General features: G+C 44.5%; 1 protein-coding gene across 3 annotated transcripts; it reads right to left on the bottom strand.

The window, feature by feature from the left end:
* Window positions 1-516: 516 nt before the first annotated feature.
* On the bottom strand, window positions 517-15,401 carry RIOX2 (ribosomal oxygenase 2). Of its 3 annotated transcripts, none has more exons than XM_062003186.1 (10): window positions 15,373-15,401; window positions 12,533-12,965; window positions 11,046-11,165; window positions 9,699-9,827; window positions 6,720-6,823; window positions 3,474-3,576; window positions 2,644-2,809; window positions 2,036-2,124; window positions 1,039-1,143; window positions 517-777 (listed from the first exon to the last, which is right to left on the bottom strand). In XM_062003186.1, exons 2-10 carry the CDS (start codon window positions 12,959-12,961, stop codon window positions 616-618), a joined length of 1,407 nt encoding a protein of 468 aa, XP_061859170.1. In that variant the 5' UTR covers window positions 12,962-12,965; window positions 15,373-15,401; the 3' UTR covers window positions 517-615. The 3 variants fall into 3 exon arrangements, with proteins under 3 accessions (XP_061859170.1, XP_061859187.1, XP_061859179.1); XM_062003203.1 differs by having other exon boundaries at window positions 517-774; XM_062003195.1 differs by lacking the exon at window positions 15,373-15,401 and adding an exon at window positions 14,955-15,347.
* Between the last annotated feature and the right edge of the window lie 1,084 nt (window positions 15,402-16,485).

The following is a 16,485-nucleotide window of genomic DNA, read 5'->3' as shown; positions in this document are numbered from 1 at the left end:
CAGCAGAACCCACTCAAGTGAGCACTGAAAATACAGAGCCCTGCATTAAATTGGTGCTGGGGGAGGTAAGGATTAAATGCTATTGTTTGCATGTGCCAGTAGTGGTAACAGCTGAGAGGAAAGGGAAATGCTTGGGCAAAGTCTTACCCCTTTGGAAAACAAGATACCCACGTTCTCCTGAGAAGCTTTTGTTCTCTCGGGGCAAACAAACAGAACAAACAGGACTTCTAGCTGGTGAACTTTACAAACAAAAACCAAGTCCTTGGTCCCGGAGCCTGCTCCCTGTATACCTTTAGCTGTCCTCTACATCAAAGCATTAACACAGAGGAAAGGAGGAAAGCACAGCACCTGTGTTACCAGGAGTCACTTCATCCACTCACAGTGAGCACCTTACCTGTTTTTCCTGATGCCCATCTCCCCAAAGCTAAGGAAAGGAAAAGTAACATTTGGCACCAGAAAGTAGCAAAGTATCTATGGCAGTGCTCTGTTAGACAGCAATACAAACCAAACACTGGATGGATAAAAAAGTCATTTAATAAAACCTTCAAGAGACACGCAATGGCCAGACCTACTACTTACTTACACTACTACTTGGAACAGCTCATTCACAAAGCATCAAATAACTTCAATGAGACACTCAGTCCACAGCGACAAGGCAAGGTTTTCCTTCTCTTCGTCTGAGCCAAGGTTAAGCTCTTTAACATTAACAGTGCCACTCTTCCAAATCTGCTTCAGTGCATCCAAGTACGACAGAGGGAACCGCAGTCCATGGATCTGCTGGGAGGAAAAGCAAATCTTGAGAGAAAAGCTTTGAGCTAAGTGCAGTGTCTCTCAGGGCACACACAGTACTAGGCTATAGGGACTGCTCAGCAGGCGTGTGCCCCTTTCCCACATCCCACGGGTGTTTCTGAGTGTCCTCCAAAAGGGGCAGCATTGTCTTGCCTTAATACCTTAATAGAAAAATAACTGCATTCTCCGAGATGTTCTCATGCACCTGTGGGGGAGGGGGGTTAAGGTAGTGTGTTTGTGGGAACAAACCTGTGATTTGCCTTCCTCGGGTGTATCTTCTTTCCCCATCATGTGAGTTTCTCTTTTGTTCTTTAAAGAATGATACACATAAACCATCTCTCTGCAATTTCCATTCTAAAAGACAGCAGGAAGAAAAGAGTTACATAATCCACACCTGCAAATTCATCTCCCTCAAGTGAGGATGTTGGCTCTGCCACACTGGAGTCCACCAGTACCTCGGTGAAAGTATAACGCCTTTGAAAATGTATTTACAACCTATAATATGCCTTAATCCTGCCTCTTATTAGACTCACAACATTGATACTGTGTAGAAAACATGACATTTAAGGGGCATTGTCTGGAAGGGCTTAATGAAGCACTGTGCATTGATAAATTTCCATTCTGCTACTGATTTGTCTCTTACAAATAATCTGCCTGTTTCTATTCCTTGGTCAAAGCTGTACAAACCAACGTAGAGCACTGTGGGCAGGTCTCACACCAAATTTGCAGACCCAAGTATTGCATGTGTGCTGTCAGTCAGGGTTTATCTGTATGACATCAGAAGGCAAAGCGGCAAAATCAACAAAGTTCCAAAACCTGCAGTCTCAGAGTACTCACAAAAGTGAAGACTAAATGCAACCACTCAGCTGCAACCAAGAGAATTCCTTCTCTTGTGGGAACCCATATCTTTATAACTTATTCATGCTCTTAAATACAAGCAATTAAAAAAATCCATTCTCAAGAGCTACAGAGGCTATTTGGCAGCTGTACTGATCCATCCTATCCGACCTCAGATAAAAGCCATGCAATTCTGATCTCCAGAAGGCAAGAAAAGTAGCCATATTGGTACTTGACAACAACCCTATGATCTCCCAGCAAGCCCCGGTGGGATGCAGGATCCAACTAAGACTAACCTCGTCACCCTTTTAGACCAGTATAACAGAGCAACAACTCTCATACCTCATACTCAGCCCCACCCTGCACTCCCCCTTGCCCAAGCATACCAGGGTGATTGCACTGTACTTACAGAACAATCTTGATCTGGTTCCACTGTGAAGACAACGTGATCTTTAAAGAGCAGTCGGATTTTGCTACCTAGTTTTGGCAATTCCCCACCTAAGAAAAAGAATGCTCCATTAGGAAGGGAGGAAACCAGCGGAGCAGTGCAGTTGGAGCCCTCTGCGCACTAAACATGCTCTTGCAGTTAGATTTTTGTTAGCCAATATTTCAACAGTTCTTAAACTTGGGGGGAGAGAGCAGGGGAGACAGGGGAAGACAGATTTGTTTATTTTTTAATTCTCTCACCTTTGCAGTCTACAACTAGCTGTACTAGCAAGCTAGAGCGTAAGGACAAATTCTACCAGTTAAACACTCTCCAGTACAGAGTAGTTTTATTGATGCTGCCAGTATCAGTCTAGGATAATCTTTATTTCTATGAGAGATGTGTCATCTCTTCTGCTTAACACACAGAGATAACCAACTGGGGCATGCAGACACACACGTAGAGCCCAGCATGAGAGGAACCTGATGCCAGACTATAATTTTTGCCTACCACAAAACACCAAAGTCCTAAAAGGCAAAGTTAGCAACAGTTCTGCTACCACATTAGCTGGGTTTGTTAACTTTAAACTCTACCTGGAGCCAAAGGACGAGAGTCAGGTCCCAAGCAAGGTGGCAAGCGGTTCATAATGAAATCCTTCTTCATGTTACACGGTCTCAGGTCTCTGCTGTTTTCCACGTGGTCTGCAACCCGTCGCAAAAGGCTGCTCAGGTTTTTGGTCGAGTCAGATAGATCTACCTGCTAAATATTCACACAGAGTTGTGCTCCCATGAATGCCAGCTAACCAGACTAGCTTAAAGAGAAAGTAACTGCAGCAATGCAATGAAAATCTAGACACTACTCTTATCTTTGCAAAGGGTAACATTTACTCCCAAAACAGCAAATGTTGTTTTACACATTCGCTGTGAGCTGTTCCCACACACCAAAGGTGCTGCTCACTCACCCTTGCTCTGGGGCTACCTGCAATGCTAAAGGACTTGCATGAGTAGTTCAAACAGAAACTTGCTCCTTTTGCATGCTGAGGAGCTCATCAGCAGCACAACCAGACTACCATCAAGAGGACACCGAACAATTTGCAGCTTTGCTAATTTACAAAGACTCAAAAGCTTGGTCTGACAGGAACTATGTCTGACAGTTCCAAAGAAAATACCACTGCTTTTAGAAGGAAACAAGCCATATATATAGGGGCACTGTCATAGGTAAGAAAGGCCGCACAACAAACCAGGCAATGCTTCAGACAGAGCAAACCTCAGAACTCCAAAGGCTTCAAAAGAAGTGGTTGTGCTGGCAGATGAGATTGTGCCATTGCATTGAGCTTTCACAGCAGATCAATAAGCTACACGCCTGCCTCAGTGCTGAAGCTTCAGATGGGCACACTGTTATTCCCTTAGTCCCACCTACTTACCATAAGCAGTTGCCTTGGTATGCTTGTCCGCAGCAATACGTCTTCTTTTGCTGTATCACACACAAGGCCAGGCATTGCGTCCATTAAGAAATGTCCCCAAGAGCTGAAGGACAGGAAAAAATAAAGAATTGGTTTTTTAAAAATTACTAAAATAGCTGCACTGAAATAAACCAGACATCTTAATTAATGTCAACGGCTGGAAACAGAATGCTCCAGTTCCAAATCTGCTTTGTGCCTTTGGGCCTTCCATTCCTACTCTAGTCACACAATAACAGCTCCCTCTCACCTCAACTGTATGGGTGTCCTCACTAGCTTCAGGTCAGTGGCACATCTACAGAGTGAAGGAACTGGCTTGAGAAGGCTCCAGTTTGTTCTGATTCAGGTGCCTGGCATTAACCAGAGGATTCAGCTTCAAGCTGATCTTAGTGGATGAAAAGACTCCTCCTGGGGCCATTATTATCCGACCGCACGCATGTGCAGCCTCACTGCATACAGTGAGGCATGTGGGGTGTGACACCTGACATGCTTTTGAGACACTTGTACTGAAGGAGGAAATGTACCAAGGGTCACCAAAACCCAACCTAGCATTGGCTTCTAACTTTGCTACAAACTTAGTCATGACTCGTACAGAGATCTTAACAACAAGCAACAAGCACCTTGCAGGTTTGTGTGAAATCCCCCTCTTAGGCAACTTACTTTAAAAAAAAATAAACTGCTTTGATCTCCATGCTTCTGTTCCCCAAGTGTAAGAATAAAGTAGAGCAGGGGTGGGAGGACTACTGCCTGAACCTTCGTTGCCTCTCTCCCCGCCACATCCTCAGACATTGGTTTAACGGGCAAACAACCAGGACAAGTGCCCAGCATCCAAGGCTGCCAGCAGACTCTCCCCTCAACTAGGGCAAGCAGTAGCACACAGCCTGTCCTCCGATGTACACTTCACCCTCTGCTCTTACTCTCCCTCAGCACTCCCCGTATTCAGCACTGATCTCCAGATCCTTCTTTTACAAGTCAGACTTTTTTTTTTTAAGCTATAGTTCATTTACTTTTTTTAAGTGTTCCACTGTCTGCTGTATGCTGGGAGAGAAGGACTCTGGCTGATAAACAGAATGAGACATCTTACACTTCCTGCTACTTCCCTTCCCTTGCCTCCAGTCTCCAACTGCCAGCAACTATCTTCAGCTACTTCAGCTTTTCCAAACTGCCCTACTTGCAATGAACTCACACACCGACATAGCTCTCTGCCTGCTGGGATCTGTCCCAGAGGAACTGTCCTCCAGCACACAGTGGAGGCCCTTTTATGTTGATGCCTAAAAATCCCTGAAGCTGCCACCTCCCCTCCCAGCTCCTTCTGCACTTGCCACTTCCAGAGCAGTCACAAGGAGTCCAAACATCCTCCGTAATAAGCTCTTTTCAAGGAATTCTCTTCAGTTTTCCAAGGAAATGTTGCCAGACCATACTTCCATCTACAGGCTAAATCAAAATACCAGCCTTGTATCAGGACTGCTGTGTACTTTACTTATGCCTGCTGAAAGCAAGTAGGGGCAGGCTCTTACACTTTATTGTGAGTAACCTTAATGGATGATGATTCCACTTTTTATCCTTAGAACAGCACTCTCTGAGCAACTTTCTCCTTTCTTCATTCTGCCACAAGCACAGAAGGAACGTGCTCCCCAACAGCAGCACTTCAACCAACGTGGTGCACTGGCACTAAGCTTACAAACTGCACTGACTCTCCAAGAGCATGTTGGGTCTCCAGCAGCCCTCTTACAAAGACATGTCTCCCCAGCACTAGCTGGCCCAAAACTCTGAACAGATCAAGCTGGAAAAACCCTGTTTTGTGCATTCAGGAGGCTCCCGCACACTGGTCTGAAAAACTTCAGCCCAGCCACCATCAACAAGCTGAGCACTACTTCTTCCAGCGCCACTCTTCTGTCTGTTCCCCTCACTAAACCAGGGGTGGGAGAAGGGCCAGGTAAACACAAGGAAGCAGTGGGACAAAAGAAAAGGAGGGCCAGGACACCCTGAACATGCCAGGAAATTTACCACAGCAGCTCAAAAGCTAATATTGCCTCCTGCACTACAAATGAAGTTAAACACTGGCAACAGCAGTTGATGCTTACAGAAAACAGCTGCTTTTATTAACCTTCTCAATAGAAGAACAAAACGTAAGAGTAAATTAAAATCAGCTGAACCCTGCTTCTATGAAGACTCACACCTTTGAGCAGCCACATCATAACCCTCCCTCCAACTTGCAGGACTGGCCACATTAAGAGTTACCCATAGTACTGGCATCCCAGGCTTCCATAGCTGGTGGTTAGAGAGTCATCTGACAAGCATCTAGAAGATGCCCAAACTTGTTCTGCCCTGTTCTGTGGCTAACAGAAATCCTTCCCAAATTCCTGTCTCAGGCCAATGACTTCAAACCTGGCACCCAAGAGACTGCTTAGGTGGCAGCAACAGCAGCGTTTCCCTGGGTGCTGACAATCTTTCAGTGGGCACATGGATCAGATGCATGTCAAAGGGCAGCTGACTGGCACACAAAGGGTAGGAGACGAAAAACCCCTAAGGAGAAAACATTTGCCAAGGGAGAATTTGCAGTGGTTCTGTCAAAATAGGTGTGGGTGACTATGAAATGCAGGAGAAAGCATGATGAAAAGAGTAACTCCTGGCTCTTTAGCTGATTTAAGAAATGAACACAAACTTCAGCCATTGGCAAGAGGTTTTTTTTTTTACACCAACAGTGAGTTTGCAGTTGTAACATTATCTTCTGCATTAAAGTCTACAGCTGGTAAACAATGCAATAATCGATTAAAAAGCCATCAAGCTTGCTGCATGAAAACCTAATCAACAGGCTGCTTCACGCAAGGGTCTCACACTCCTTCTTCCCCTAAATCCCAAAACTTTTAATTATTGCTACCTAAACACTAGCTTAGACTCTGTAACAGCAGGGCACATATATAATAGCGGGGTACCTACATTTATTCCATGGTACTACATCTCTGGGGGGAAGGTGACATGCCTTATATCCCTGCCTTACAGGAAAACACACCACACAAGGGCAAAAGAGAATGAACACAGACAAGAGCTAAGCAGAGCTCATTACAAGGTGGTTATTTTTTTAAAGAAACAGTACATCTCTTCTTTGAAACACCATTTTCAAGCCTGTACTTATCACACACGTCATGTGGCAGAGGAAAGCCATTTTCAGAAAAGCCATTGTTAAAAAAAAAGGAAAGGAATAATTACTAGGTTTGGTAGGTACTGATGGTCAGGTGTGTAGAATGGGAGAACTCATGAGGCGTGTCTGCTTGATGAATAGTTCCTCTGGGGAAGTACAGCAAGTCACCTGGCTGCAAGAAAATGAAAGAATTGATGTATTTAGGGCACCTGGTCAAACCTTATTGTAGCCAAAATAGATAAAATACTCTGAGCAGACAGACTGCAAGCACATATTTTCTAAGTCACAAAACAGAGCCCCCACTGTACCTTTAATAACAAACCAAGGCCCTCTAAGCCAGAAGTCTGGTACTTAATTTTCCAACTTTCCATCAGTACTTACTAATAGCTGTCTGAAAACACGAAGCAAGCTTTTAACGTTGTAGAACATGCATGCTCCAACTCAGCTGCCTAAAGCAGACACAGCAGCAGCTGAGATGAACCTGCTGACAATGCAGAGGGCTAGCAGAGGATCAGTGCAACATGACTTTGGTCACATGTCAAAAGAAAAGGCCACAAGAAAAGACAAATATTCTATAAGGATGGCAATCTGTTACAACACTGCTGTCTGAAATTTTCACTTAAAACACTTAAAAAACAAGTACAACCTTCCTCCTCTCTATCGTTCTTCTCACCTATCTAAATTAAATCTCCATGCTGATAAAAATTTAAGATTAGGAAAGTCAAGATAAGAGAAGTTCGAAGCACAAAAAATTGCCTCCAAGAAGGAAAAACTCTCTTTACTTATGGCTCCTCCTCCAAACATCAATACGGTTGGACAGTACAGTCAAAGAGAAAACTCATAAAGCAACAACAATGTTCATTTTACTGTTCCTTCAACTCGGTCATATGACCTGCTTCTCAGAGCTTACCACACTATCTACCACAGATATATTTCAAGTGACTGATATTTCACTGAATTGAAAGGTCTCTTTAGATTATGAGGCTTTGCAGGACTTGGCAAGATCAAGTCTACATACAAGCTACATACAATTTACTCATTCTGAAGCAAGCCTCTCTCTGCCATCAATAACCTGCCTTCCTAGTACCACTGTGGGGACTACACTAACCAAGAACATTTTGAGTCCTCTTCATTTGCTGCGTTTCACATCCCCCACAAGAAAACAAACTGGATTGAGAGTCGCATCGGGGAAGGGGAAAAGCCCTGAACACCCACCAGAGTGATGACAAACTAGTCTGCAAAAGAAATTATTTCATGCCCAACTCTAAGAAGCTAGGAATGTGATTTTTCGAAGTAGTCTTTGCTGCAAAGCCCCACTCGTACTCAACTTATCTGCTGGGTAATCTCATCAATGCCATTCACATGAGCCAGCAACACAACACTCTTCAATTAAAATAATCAGAATCTTTACTGGCTCTAGGCAACAACACCCAGAGTAAGGCAGGACAGAGCATTTGACAGAGGCAACGTGGATCTGATCACTTTGCTGACTTCTTAATTCCAAACCAGAGGGAGGAGAGGCAAACAAGGAAGAAGTATCAGCACATTAAATGGAAAATCATCCTTGAAGAAGACCAGATACCAAACAGACTGTACGCTTGACACAGCCACAGGCTCTGGCAGTGTCACCAAGATAGACTGCAGCTTGGAACCTTATACACAAACCAGCACGCCTTTGCTCTCAGTCTGCTACCAGTTTTTGGTGGGAATGGAGAACACCACCCATACAGTCTTTAACTGGTCCATTTGTTCTAAACTGCCCAAGGATTGCAAACTGCAGATAGAAATGAAAAAAAAAACAATAAAGGAGAAAGGGAATCTTCCAGAAAGATGAGACATGACTAATCTGACAGCATTCCTATCAGAGCCAGCTCCAGATAGACAGTCAAAATCTGACACCAGCCACCCAGAAGAAATGGGTTACAGAAGTGAAGAACAGCAAACACAAGAAAAAGAAATTAAAAACTTAGATCTTTAAGTCCTTTTCAGAGGCCAGGATTTTCATCGCTCCACTCATGTCAGTCAAATGGCTTGTGGAATAAGTCCTTATGCCATAAAAATCAAGGGCATCAAAGTCCATCCCAAAATGTTCCAGAAATTTAAAAGGGAAATAATTTACCAGACTGCATCACCCAATACATCGTGACAACTGAATATTACCACCCGTCGAACCACACAGCTAGTGATGTCAGTATCATACCCAATGTGTCACACTACCCCTAAACTACCTACACACAAAGAAAAGCAGGTCTGAACATCTGGAAGAGCAAAGACCTTGCTGAGAGAGGACCTGTAGCAGGCCACAAGGCAGAGAAACTAATGAAGCTTCCAACACAGAGCAGGGCTGTTTGCTGGAGAAATAATACGCTTCGAAAAAACACAAGCATGTCAAACAAAATGGGACAAGTATCAGAGGGCCCTGCTGTCAAAGGGGCTGCAGTCAGCAACCTTCACGAAATGCTCTTTTTATACCAAATAATAAAGAACCCAACCAAATGCTTAATTTTCAGGTTTGGAAAAGAAGAAAAATCAATTACTACAGCAAGTTATTATGGTGTTTAGTTCATGCTTTTGTTTATCAGCCAAGGATAAGTTCAATCTAATTCACCAGGACAGTGACAACCTTTAGTAAAGCACTAAGTCTCAGCACGCAGAAGGATTAGCCTCATTGATTATAAATGGCACGTAAAAGCATAAAATTGCTTCACAACCATATGTAAACCAAATGGTTTTTCTGCATGCAACTCCACAAACACATTCCAGGAGTCAGAGTGCCCAACCTGGAGAATATTGGAGAATTTCTAGAAATAACTGGTTTCTTGGTCCATTATTTAAATACTCAAGCAAGGGATAGCTTTGAAAAAGGACAGGTTAGACAACTATCACCCAAATTCCTTGTCCTCACAGTGCTTCGTGCACCAACCCTCCCCTCAATTTCACAACCACAGTCATGCACTATATTGTCCTCAAGAAATGGACCATTTCAAACATGACCACATTTACAGCAACCTTCGCCCAAGGCAACGTAAAGCAATTCAATTACATACCTTTAATATGAATTCATGTGTAGGATCCCCAATCTTATCTTCTGGTTCAACGTTATATTCCTGAGCTAAATGCATTGTTGGTTTATAGAGACGCCAATGTTTCTGGCCTTCTAGCTGAAGGATAAACACCTGCAAAAGACCAACAACCCAAATGCGTTAGGAAGCCTCGCTGCCCCTCACGCATCCAACTGATCGGAGATATAAAGTCTTCTTACTTGGAAAGTCTGTGGAACCATGCCAGGAATGAGGGACAGAAAGCAAAAAGAAGTGACACAGGTTGCTTTTGTAACAACTGAATATTTCACCTTCCCTGCCCTGAGCTGCTCCACAGCATGGCCAGGAGGATTACTTACTTTTTACATATCTACAATGCAGAAATTGTTATTTGAACTCTTTCTTTAGGCTCTACTTAGAGACAACAGAGAGAAGAGTCATAAAGTGTGATCTGTTTTAGCCTAAGGTAGGCATTTCGAAATCCCTCCCTCTCTCCAGTCATTTCACTAAGTGCTAGACAACTAAGTCAAAAATAATGTCTGTAACACAGATATTCAAAGTATAAGGGGAGAGAGGTCTTACACCATTCACTGACAAATCATCAGAAAAATCTAGGGGATGCTGCGAGCTGGGGTTGATGTGACACACACCAGAACACTGAAGATGTGGGGCTGCTGAGCAATAAGTATAAGGAAAATCAAACTCCAGATGTGTTTAATGGAAATGAAAATAATAAGAACTAAAAAAAACCCACCCCAAACATGAAAGGGAGGGGTTTTTTGTTTGGTTTGGTTAAGTGAGATAGCCCAACTTTTTCTTTTAATAAATGCAGTGTCTGCTTGAATGTTTCTTTTAGAAGATAATTTTAAATGCATTTGGACCACAGGACTTAACTATACCACTGATTTCTTCAAAGTAGCAGGACCAACAAATGGGAACCAGCATAAGCAGTCTGCTTTCACCGTCCAGCTGAAGAGCGAGCAAGAACTTAGTAATGGAAAAAGGACTTTTGGATTCTTGGGGGTCTGAAGAGAGGGGAAAATGAAAAAATGGTGCTAGAAAGTTTCTGCAGCTGGAAAACAAATCTTCTTTTGCTCTAATGGCAATGCCAAGTCTGAAAAGCACAGTTTGCATTACAATTAGATATCAATATTAGTAACTTTTCAGTAAAATTATAGAAGAAAAATGACTATAAAGAAACACTTTTCAACCGATGACTGAAAATTTTCAGTGGAAAAAACATTTTTGTATAGTGAGTTACTAGGGAGGCAGGAGGGGAGCACACATACAAGTATCTGCTGCCATCAGCAAAAGTCCACACAGAGTTTCACAGTCAAGGCTGTGCTGTCCTACCTCAACATCATCATAGTGAGGGGGAAGGCCCTGAGAGCCCTGAGGGGTAATGTAAACATTCGACCCAACCAGAGACCCAAAGTAGCACTCCAGCTTCTCCTGAATCTTCCACAGCTCCTCCTGTAAAAAGGAACGATGCTGTTAGTACAGAAGAGGCCTCCCCATCACTTGGGAGAATTTATTCTAGCGACCGATCACATCCCCACTGGGAGACAGAGGCTGGGAAGGCAGATACTCTGTGTGAGTATTTCTCCTGAAAGCAAGCACTGAAGACACAAAGGAGATCTGCCATGAAAGTAATCAGTAAGCCAAGAAGTCTGGTGCCCCAACATAGCATTAATGTTTGTTCTGTTGCCTGTACTACTTTCAGGTTGCAAAATCAGACAAACAATGCTAGACAGAGGAAATAAACCACCCATCATCCCACAAACAGCAAAACATCTTCAGACAATAAACACAAGAAGGACTTGGGTTACAGGAGCTAGCATCAAAGACAGCATACAAAGGTTAGAGATCTTTTTCCAGGAACTCCAATTGTTTGGGCATATTCGAGAACAAATTTTACTCATTCACATCTAACAGGTGCAGACAATGCACTGAAGGGCTGACTCTCATACCACACCTGCAAAAGTGCAATTTTAGCCAGAATTTATGTAGGTTCAGCTCAAGCTCTATATTTCAGCATCAAGCCATGCAACATTTCAACTGCACCTGCAGATGCCCCCACCACTGCCCATATTACAGCTACACTCGAGCTGAGGGCAGCCAGAGACACCACACTTGGGGCTCAGCTGTGTACTTGAGTCATTCCAGACTGCTTCACAATTAAATTGTGTTGACACCATGGGACAAAAAAAAAAAAGACTACTTAAATCTATGTACTTAAAAATACCCGAGTCCTTCAGGCAGCTGTGGAGACATCACTGCCTCATTCTCATACATGAAGACGGCAAAGGCATCAAAAGAACAAGAGAGAGAAGATGCACAGCTAAATTGGGGTAGTACACTTCCATGGTGCAATTCAAAGCCAATCCATTAGAAAAAACTCTGGAGTGTCTCAGAAATGCTTGATAAGAGTTTCACATCTTGCTCTGCATTAAAGTGGTACAAAAGCCTCTATTTACACAAGGAAATGGTGAGGCAGAAGGGATAATTTAAGCAGAGATGCATAATCATAATTTTTATGACTTTGTTTTTTTCTAAACTCTTATGTGACAAAGCAAATGCTTACAAAACAATGCTTAGCATTAGAGCATGAACCAGATTTGGTTCTTCACTGTAGAGCCCTGAAACACGATGGGCAACGCTAAAGTACAAACCATGTTTAAATTCATACAGCTCATGGATAGATTTGGACAGGTCCTCAACGTGAGCTACTTCCCCCTTGATTTACTGGGGACAGAGATGAAGCTGTGTCTAGTACGATTCAAGGAAAGTACACCCCAATTTAAAGCATGCATTAACCATATTCAAAGAAACAACCCAACCTTAAATCTCTGAGGCTGAAGAAACTGTATTGTTGCCTTTTTGTGCTCGAAATCCCTCTTCAGCTGCACGTAATTCACTTTGCCATCTTTATTTAAAATCTTCTTTTTTCCTTTCACACTTCTGCAGGTATGTATATCATGTCCATAGTAGAGACCTTGTCCGCACAGTTCCTCCAAATCTGACAACTGGAACAGGGACTGGTAGTAAGCAGCCAGCACGGGATCATTTCTCTGAATGAGCAGTGGCTTTTGCTCCCAGTACTCCCTGAAAAACACCTCTGGTGTGGTGGGAGAGATCAAGCTTCTGAAGAGGCTCTCTGGGTCATCAAAACTCAGGACTGACGTGTGACAAGCTACTTCCACCTTTGTATGTTTGCACTGTGCCCCAACTTTTTCCTTTTCAGCACAACTCTTTTTTCTCTTGGGCATGTTCCTGGTCAAGAGGAGAAGAACCAAAATGGTCAACCAGTAACACAACCTCAAAAGCTCACAGGCCCAGAGCAGCTCCTGTGACATCCAGTGGGATATCAGAGTATGCTGGAAACAGCTCTGCTTTCAGATGCTCACTATCCTTGTCTTGTTCTATTACATTGTCCTTCTCTCAATCCACAAAGCTTCACCTTTCCCTCCTGATTCTTCCCCTCCCTATCGTGCTGAGGAGGGGAGGAGTGAGCACCTGTGTAGTTTGTTTGGTTTCTGCTGAGTTTAAAACACAACAAGGAGGAAGGAATATGTAACCAGGTTCAGCAGGCAGGGATGATTCAATCAGCAGGAGGGTTACAGTAGTTCCCAAATGAAAAACTCAGAGTAGATTACCCTCTAAGTTTTAGGAACATCAAGTAAGGTCACCTGCTTGAGGCCTGAGGAACAATTTAATGCTAAATTATGTGTCAAGGCCAGCCTAGAGAAAAGAAGGCTGAACCCTGTCTGAGCAGCTGAGCTAAACATCGTGACACTGAGCCAGCAGCAATCCCTCTAGCACCAGAGCTTGCTTGCTAGATCTGGGCTGGCCAACTCAAACTGACTCTGGGCACGTCTGAGCAAGTTTGGGAAGCCAACACATGAGGAGTTAAAAAGGAAATCATTAGCATGCTCTAAGTAAAAATGACACCTTTACCCCCAAAAGTAAATGCTCCTGTTTACTAAGATGCTTGTACATATATGATCCCTTACTGTCAAACTTAAACTCCAGTTCTGGTACTTAGAGGCAATACTAAGTTCTCCTGTGCAGCACTATGCAGGACACCCTTGCTGATCCACTAAATCCCGGGAACAGAGTTTCATCAGCAGTTCCTGTGCCAGCCTGTACCTCAACAGTAATCTACCATCACCTTAGCCCTGCAGGAGGGAATCCAGCTGCAAGCTGCAGTTCTCAAGGCACGAGAATGCTTAAAGAAAGACTGAAGCTTAGTCCCCAGTTGGTGGCAACATCTGAAAATGCTACTGGCACCAAGATCTAAAGTTGATATCCCCAAATGTTAGCAACACAAATGAAACCACGTCTGAATTGTCAGTTTTGAATTTCAGATCTAAATCCATCCTCATTTAAGGAAGTTAAATCCAGATGTCTACTATTCATAGAACGCAGCTTCATTTAAACAATGTGCTGCCCTGTATTGTTAATTATTACAACTGTACAATCACAGAATGGTTTGGATTGGGAGAGATAATCTAAGTCCAAACCCCTTGCCATGGGCAGAGACATCTTCTACTAAATTGGGTTGCCCAGAGACCCAGCAAACCTGACCTTGAACATTTACAATGAGACATCCATGACTTCTCAGGGCAACCTCTTCCAGTGTCTCACCACCCTCATCAGAAAAAATTCCTTGGTTGTATCTAACCTAAACTTCCTCTCTTTCAGTTCAGTCATTGCCCCATGCAATCACATGGGGCATCACACCTGGCCCCACTAAATAAAAGCCTCTCTTTCTCTCTCCCTTACAGTACTTAAGCATTGAAGGACTGCAGTAAGTTCTCCCCAGAGCATTTTCTTCTCCAGGCTGATGAACCTCAATTCACTCAGCCTGTCTTCAAAGGAGAGGTGCTCCAGCCCTATGGCCATTTTTGTGGGCCTCCTATGGACCTACTCTAAAAGGTCCATGTCTGCCTTGTGCTGAGGGCCTCAAAGCTCAGATGCCCCAGAGCTGGATGCAGCACTGCAGGGGAGGTCTCACCAGAACAGAGCAGAGGGACAGAACCACCTCCCTCGATCTGCTGGCCATATTGCCTGATGCAGCACAGGGTGCAGTTGGCTGAGTACAGAGAGCACACATTGCTGTCTCATGTCCAATTTTTCACCTACCAGTACCTCCGAGTCCTCTGCAGGGCTAGAGGAAAAAACAAACACAGTAACAGATGGGACCCGTTCTTGCTTCACATAGAAATCACTACTTCACGTGGGTATTTTCAACTCACACACCAGCTGTGCTCGTGCTTAGGCCTCCGAGCTGGCCCACCAACTGCAGCGGGACACGGCTCTCTCCGAAGCGGCGGGCAAGAATGACGGCCAGGCCGCCTCTGACGCCGCGCAGGCCTCCGCTGCTTCCCCCTCACCGCACGGCCACACCGGGCTACCACCAAGCCACGCTTCCCTACTCTCGTTCCTGTGCCCGTGGCTGCAAGCAATCGGCGCTCCCTGCCCCCAGCCAGCCGGGCCGGGGCGGCTGCCGGGCCGGAGGGACAGTGCTCCAACCGCCGCTGCCCCCTCGCGGGCCTGCCACGCCGCCGCCACGACGCGGGCACCTTTCCCTCCTCACAGAGCCCGGGCTTCTGCTCCCCCTCACACACACACACACACACTCAGAGGCACGCAGAGACTCCACGCGGCACGCACTCACCCGGACACATGGGCCGTAGCGGGCGGGGCGAAGGGCGGCAGGAAATGGCGGCGGGGCTGGGACGCCGGAACCAGCGCGGGCGCACACGGGGCGTGGTGATGGGGCTGCGAGTTCGTTGGCCGGCCGTGGCTTAGACAGCGGGGCTTTCTGCATGCCGCCGGGGCTAACCTGCGGGTGGGGAAACGGCGGTTGCCATGGCTGACGTTCTGCCAAGGCGTGCTGAGGGGGAAGACAGGCGTGTGGTACGATGAGGAGTAGGAGTCCCTGGCATCGATCGGCCAGTCATGGTGGCCACTGTTTCACGGCATTTCACCTGGCTTAGTGGTGAGAACGCACGGTCAGCTCCTGTTTTGCTTTGTTTTTTTGTTGTTTTTTTTTTCTTGACTCCCAAACTAGGAAATTTTAAAGCAGTCATCTCTTGAAAACAGAGTCTGTTCATCTTCATTTATATGAAAACACGAATTAAATGGAGAGATACAACATAAAACCTTGTGATTATTTGTATAAAAGCTTACTTAACGCACACAAAATTGTCTGGGCTTTAACAGTGTTATTTTTTCCTGGACCAAAATCCTGTCCAGAGTGAGGCTCCCTCAGAGAAATCGTTAGAATCCTCACTGAGCACATGAAAACCTGTAGACATATGTGTAGTTACCTTTATTAAAGATGCTCATTAATGGTTTCACTTGCACTGGCTGAAAGACATCAGAAAAGAAAACGTTAGGTAGGTTTTGCTAAAGTTTTGTTTTTGTGAGCTGATAGCTTGAAGCATACAAAGCAGAACTAACAGAAAAAAAAATAAAAGGTGAATTTTGGAAACCTCAGCAGCCTTACCACTAATGCTAATACCAGTAGAAAATTATATGGGACATAAATTAGTTATTAGAAGGACCTTTCAATGACAGGTAAGAAATGGGACTGTGTTCTGTGAACAGCTTGTGAAAGGAGAGAACAGAGCCTTTCACATCTAAAATAACAGCTCAAATCCTTCCCTTTATAGAAAAATGTTTTACAGTTCTGTTCCTCCTTCAAGTGTAGTTGTTACACGGGAATAATTCCTTCTTCCCTGGCAGTAGCTAGGTCTTTTGGAACAAGCATCACATGATTCCAGTG

This window comes from Colius striatus, chromosome 1 (assembly GCF_028858725.1).
Source record: "Colius striatus isolate bColStr4 chromosome 1, bColStr4.1.hap1, whole genome shotgun sequence".
NCBI classification, from domain to species: Eukaryota; Metazoa; Chordata; class Aves; order Coliiformes; family Coliidae; genus Colius; species Colius striatus.
Note: the sequence above shows the minus strand (reverse complement) of the source record. Positions and strands in the feature narration are given on the sequence as shown.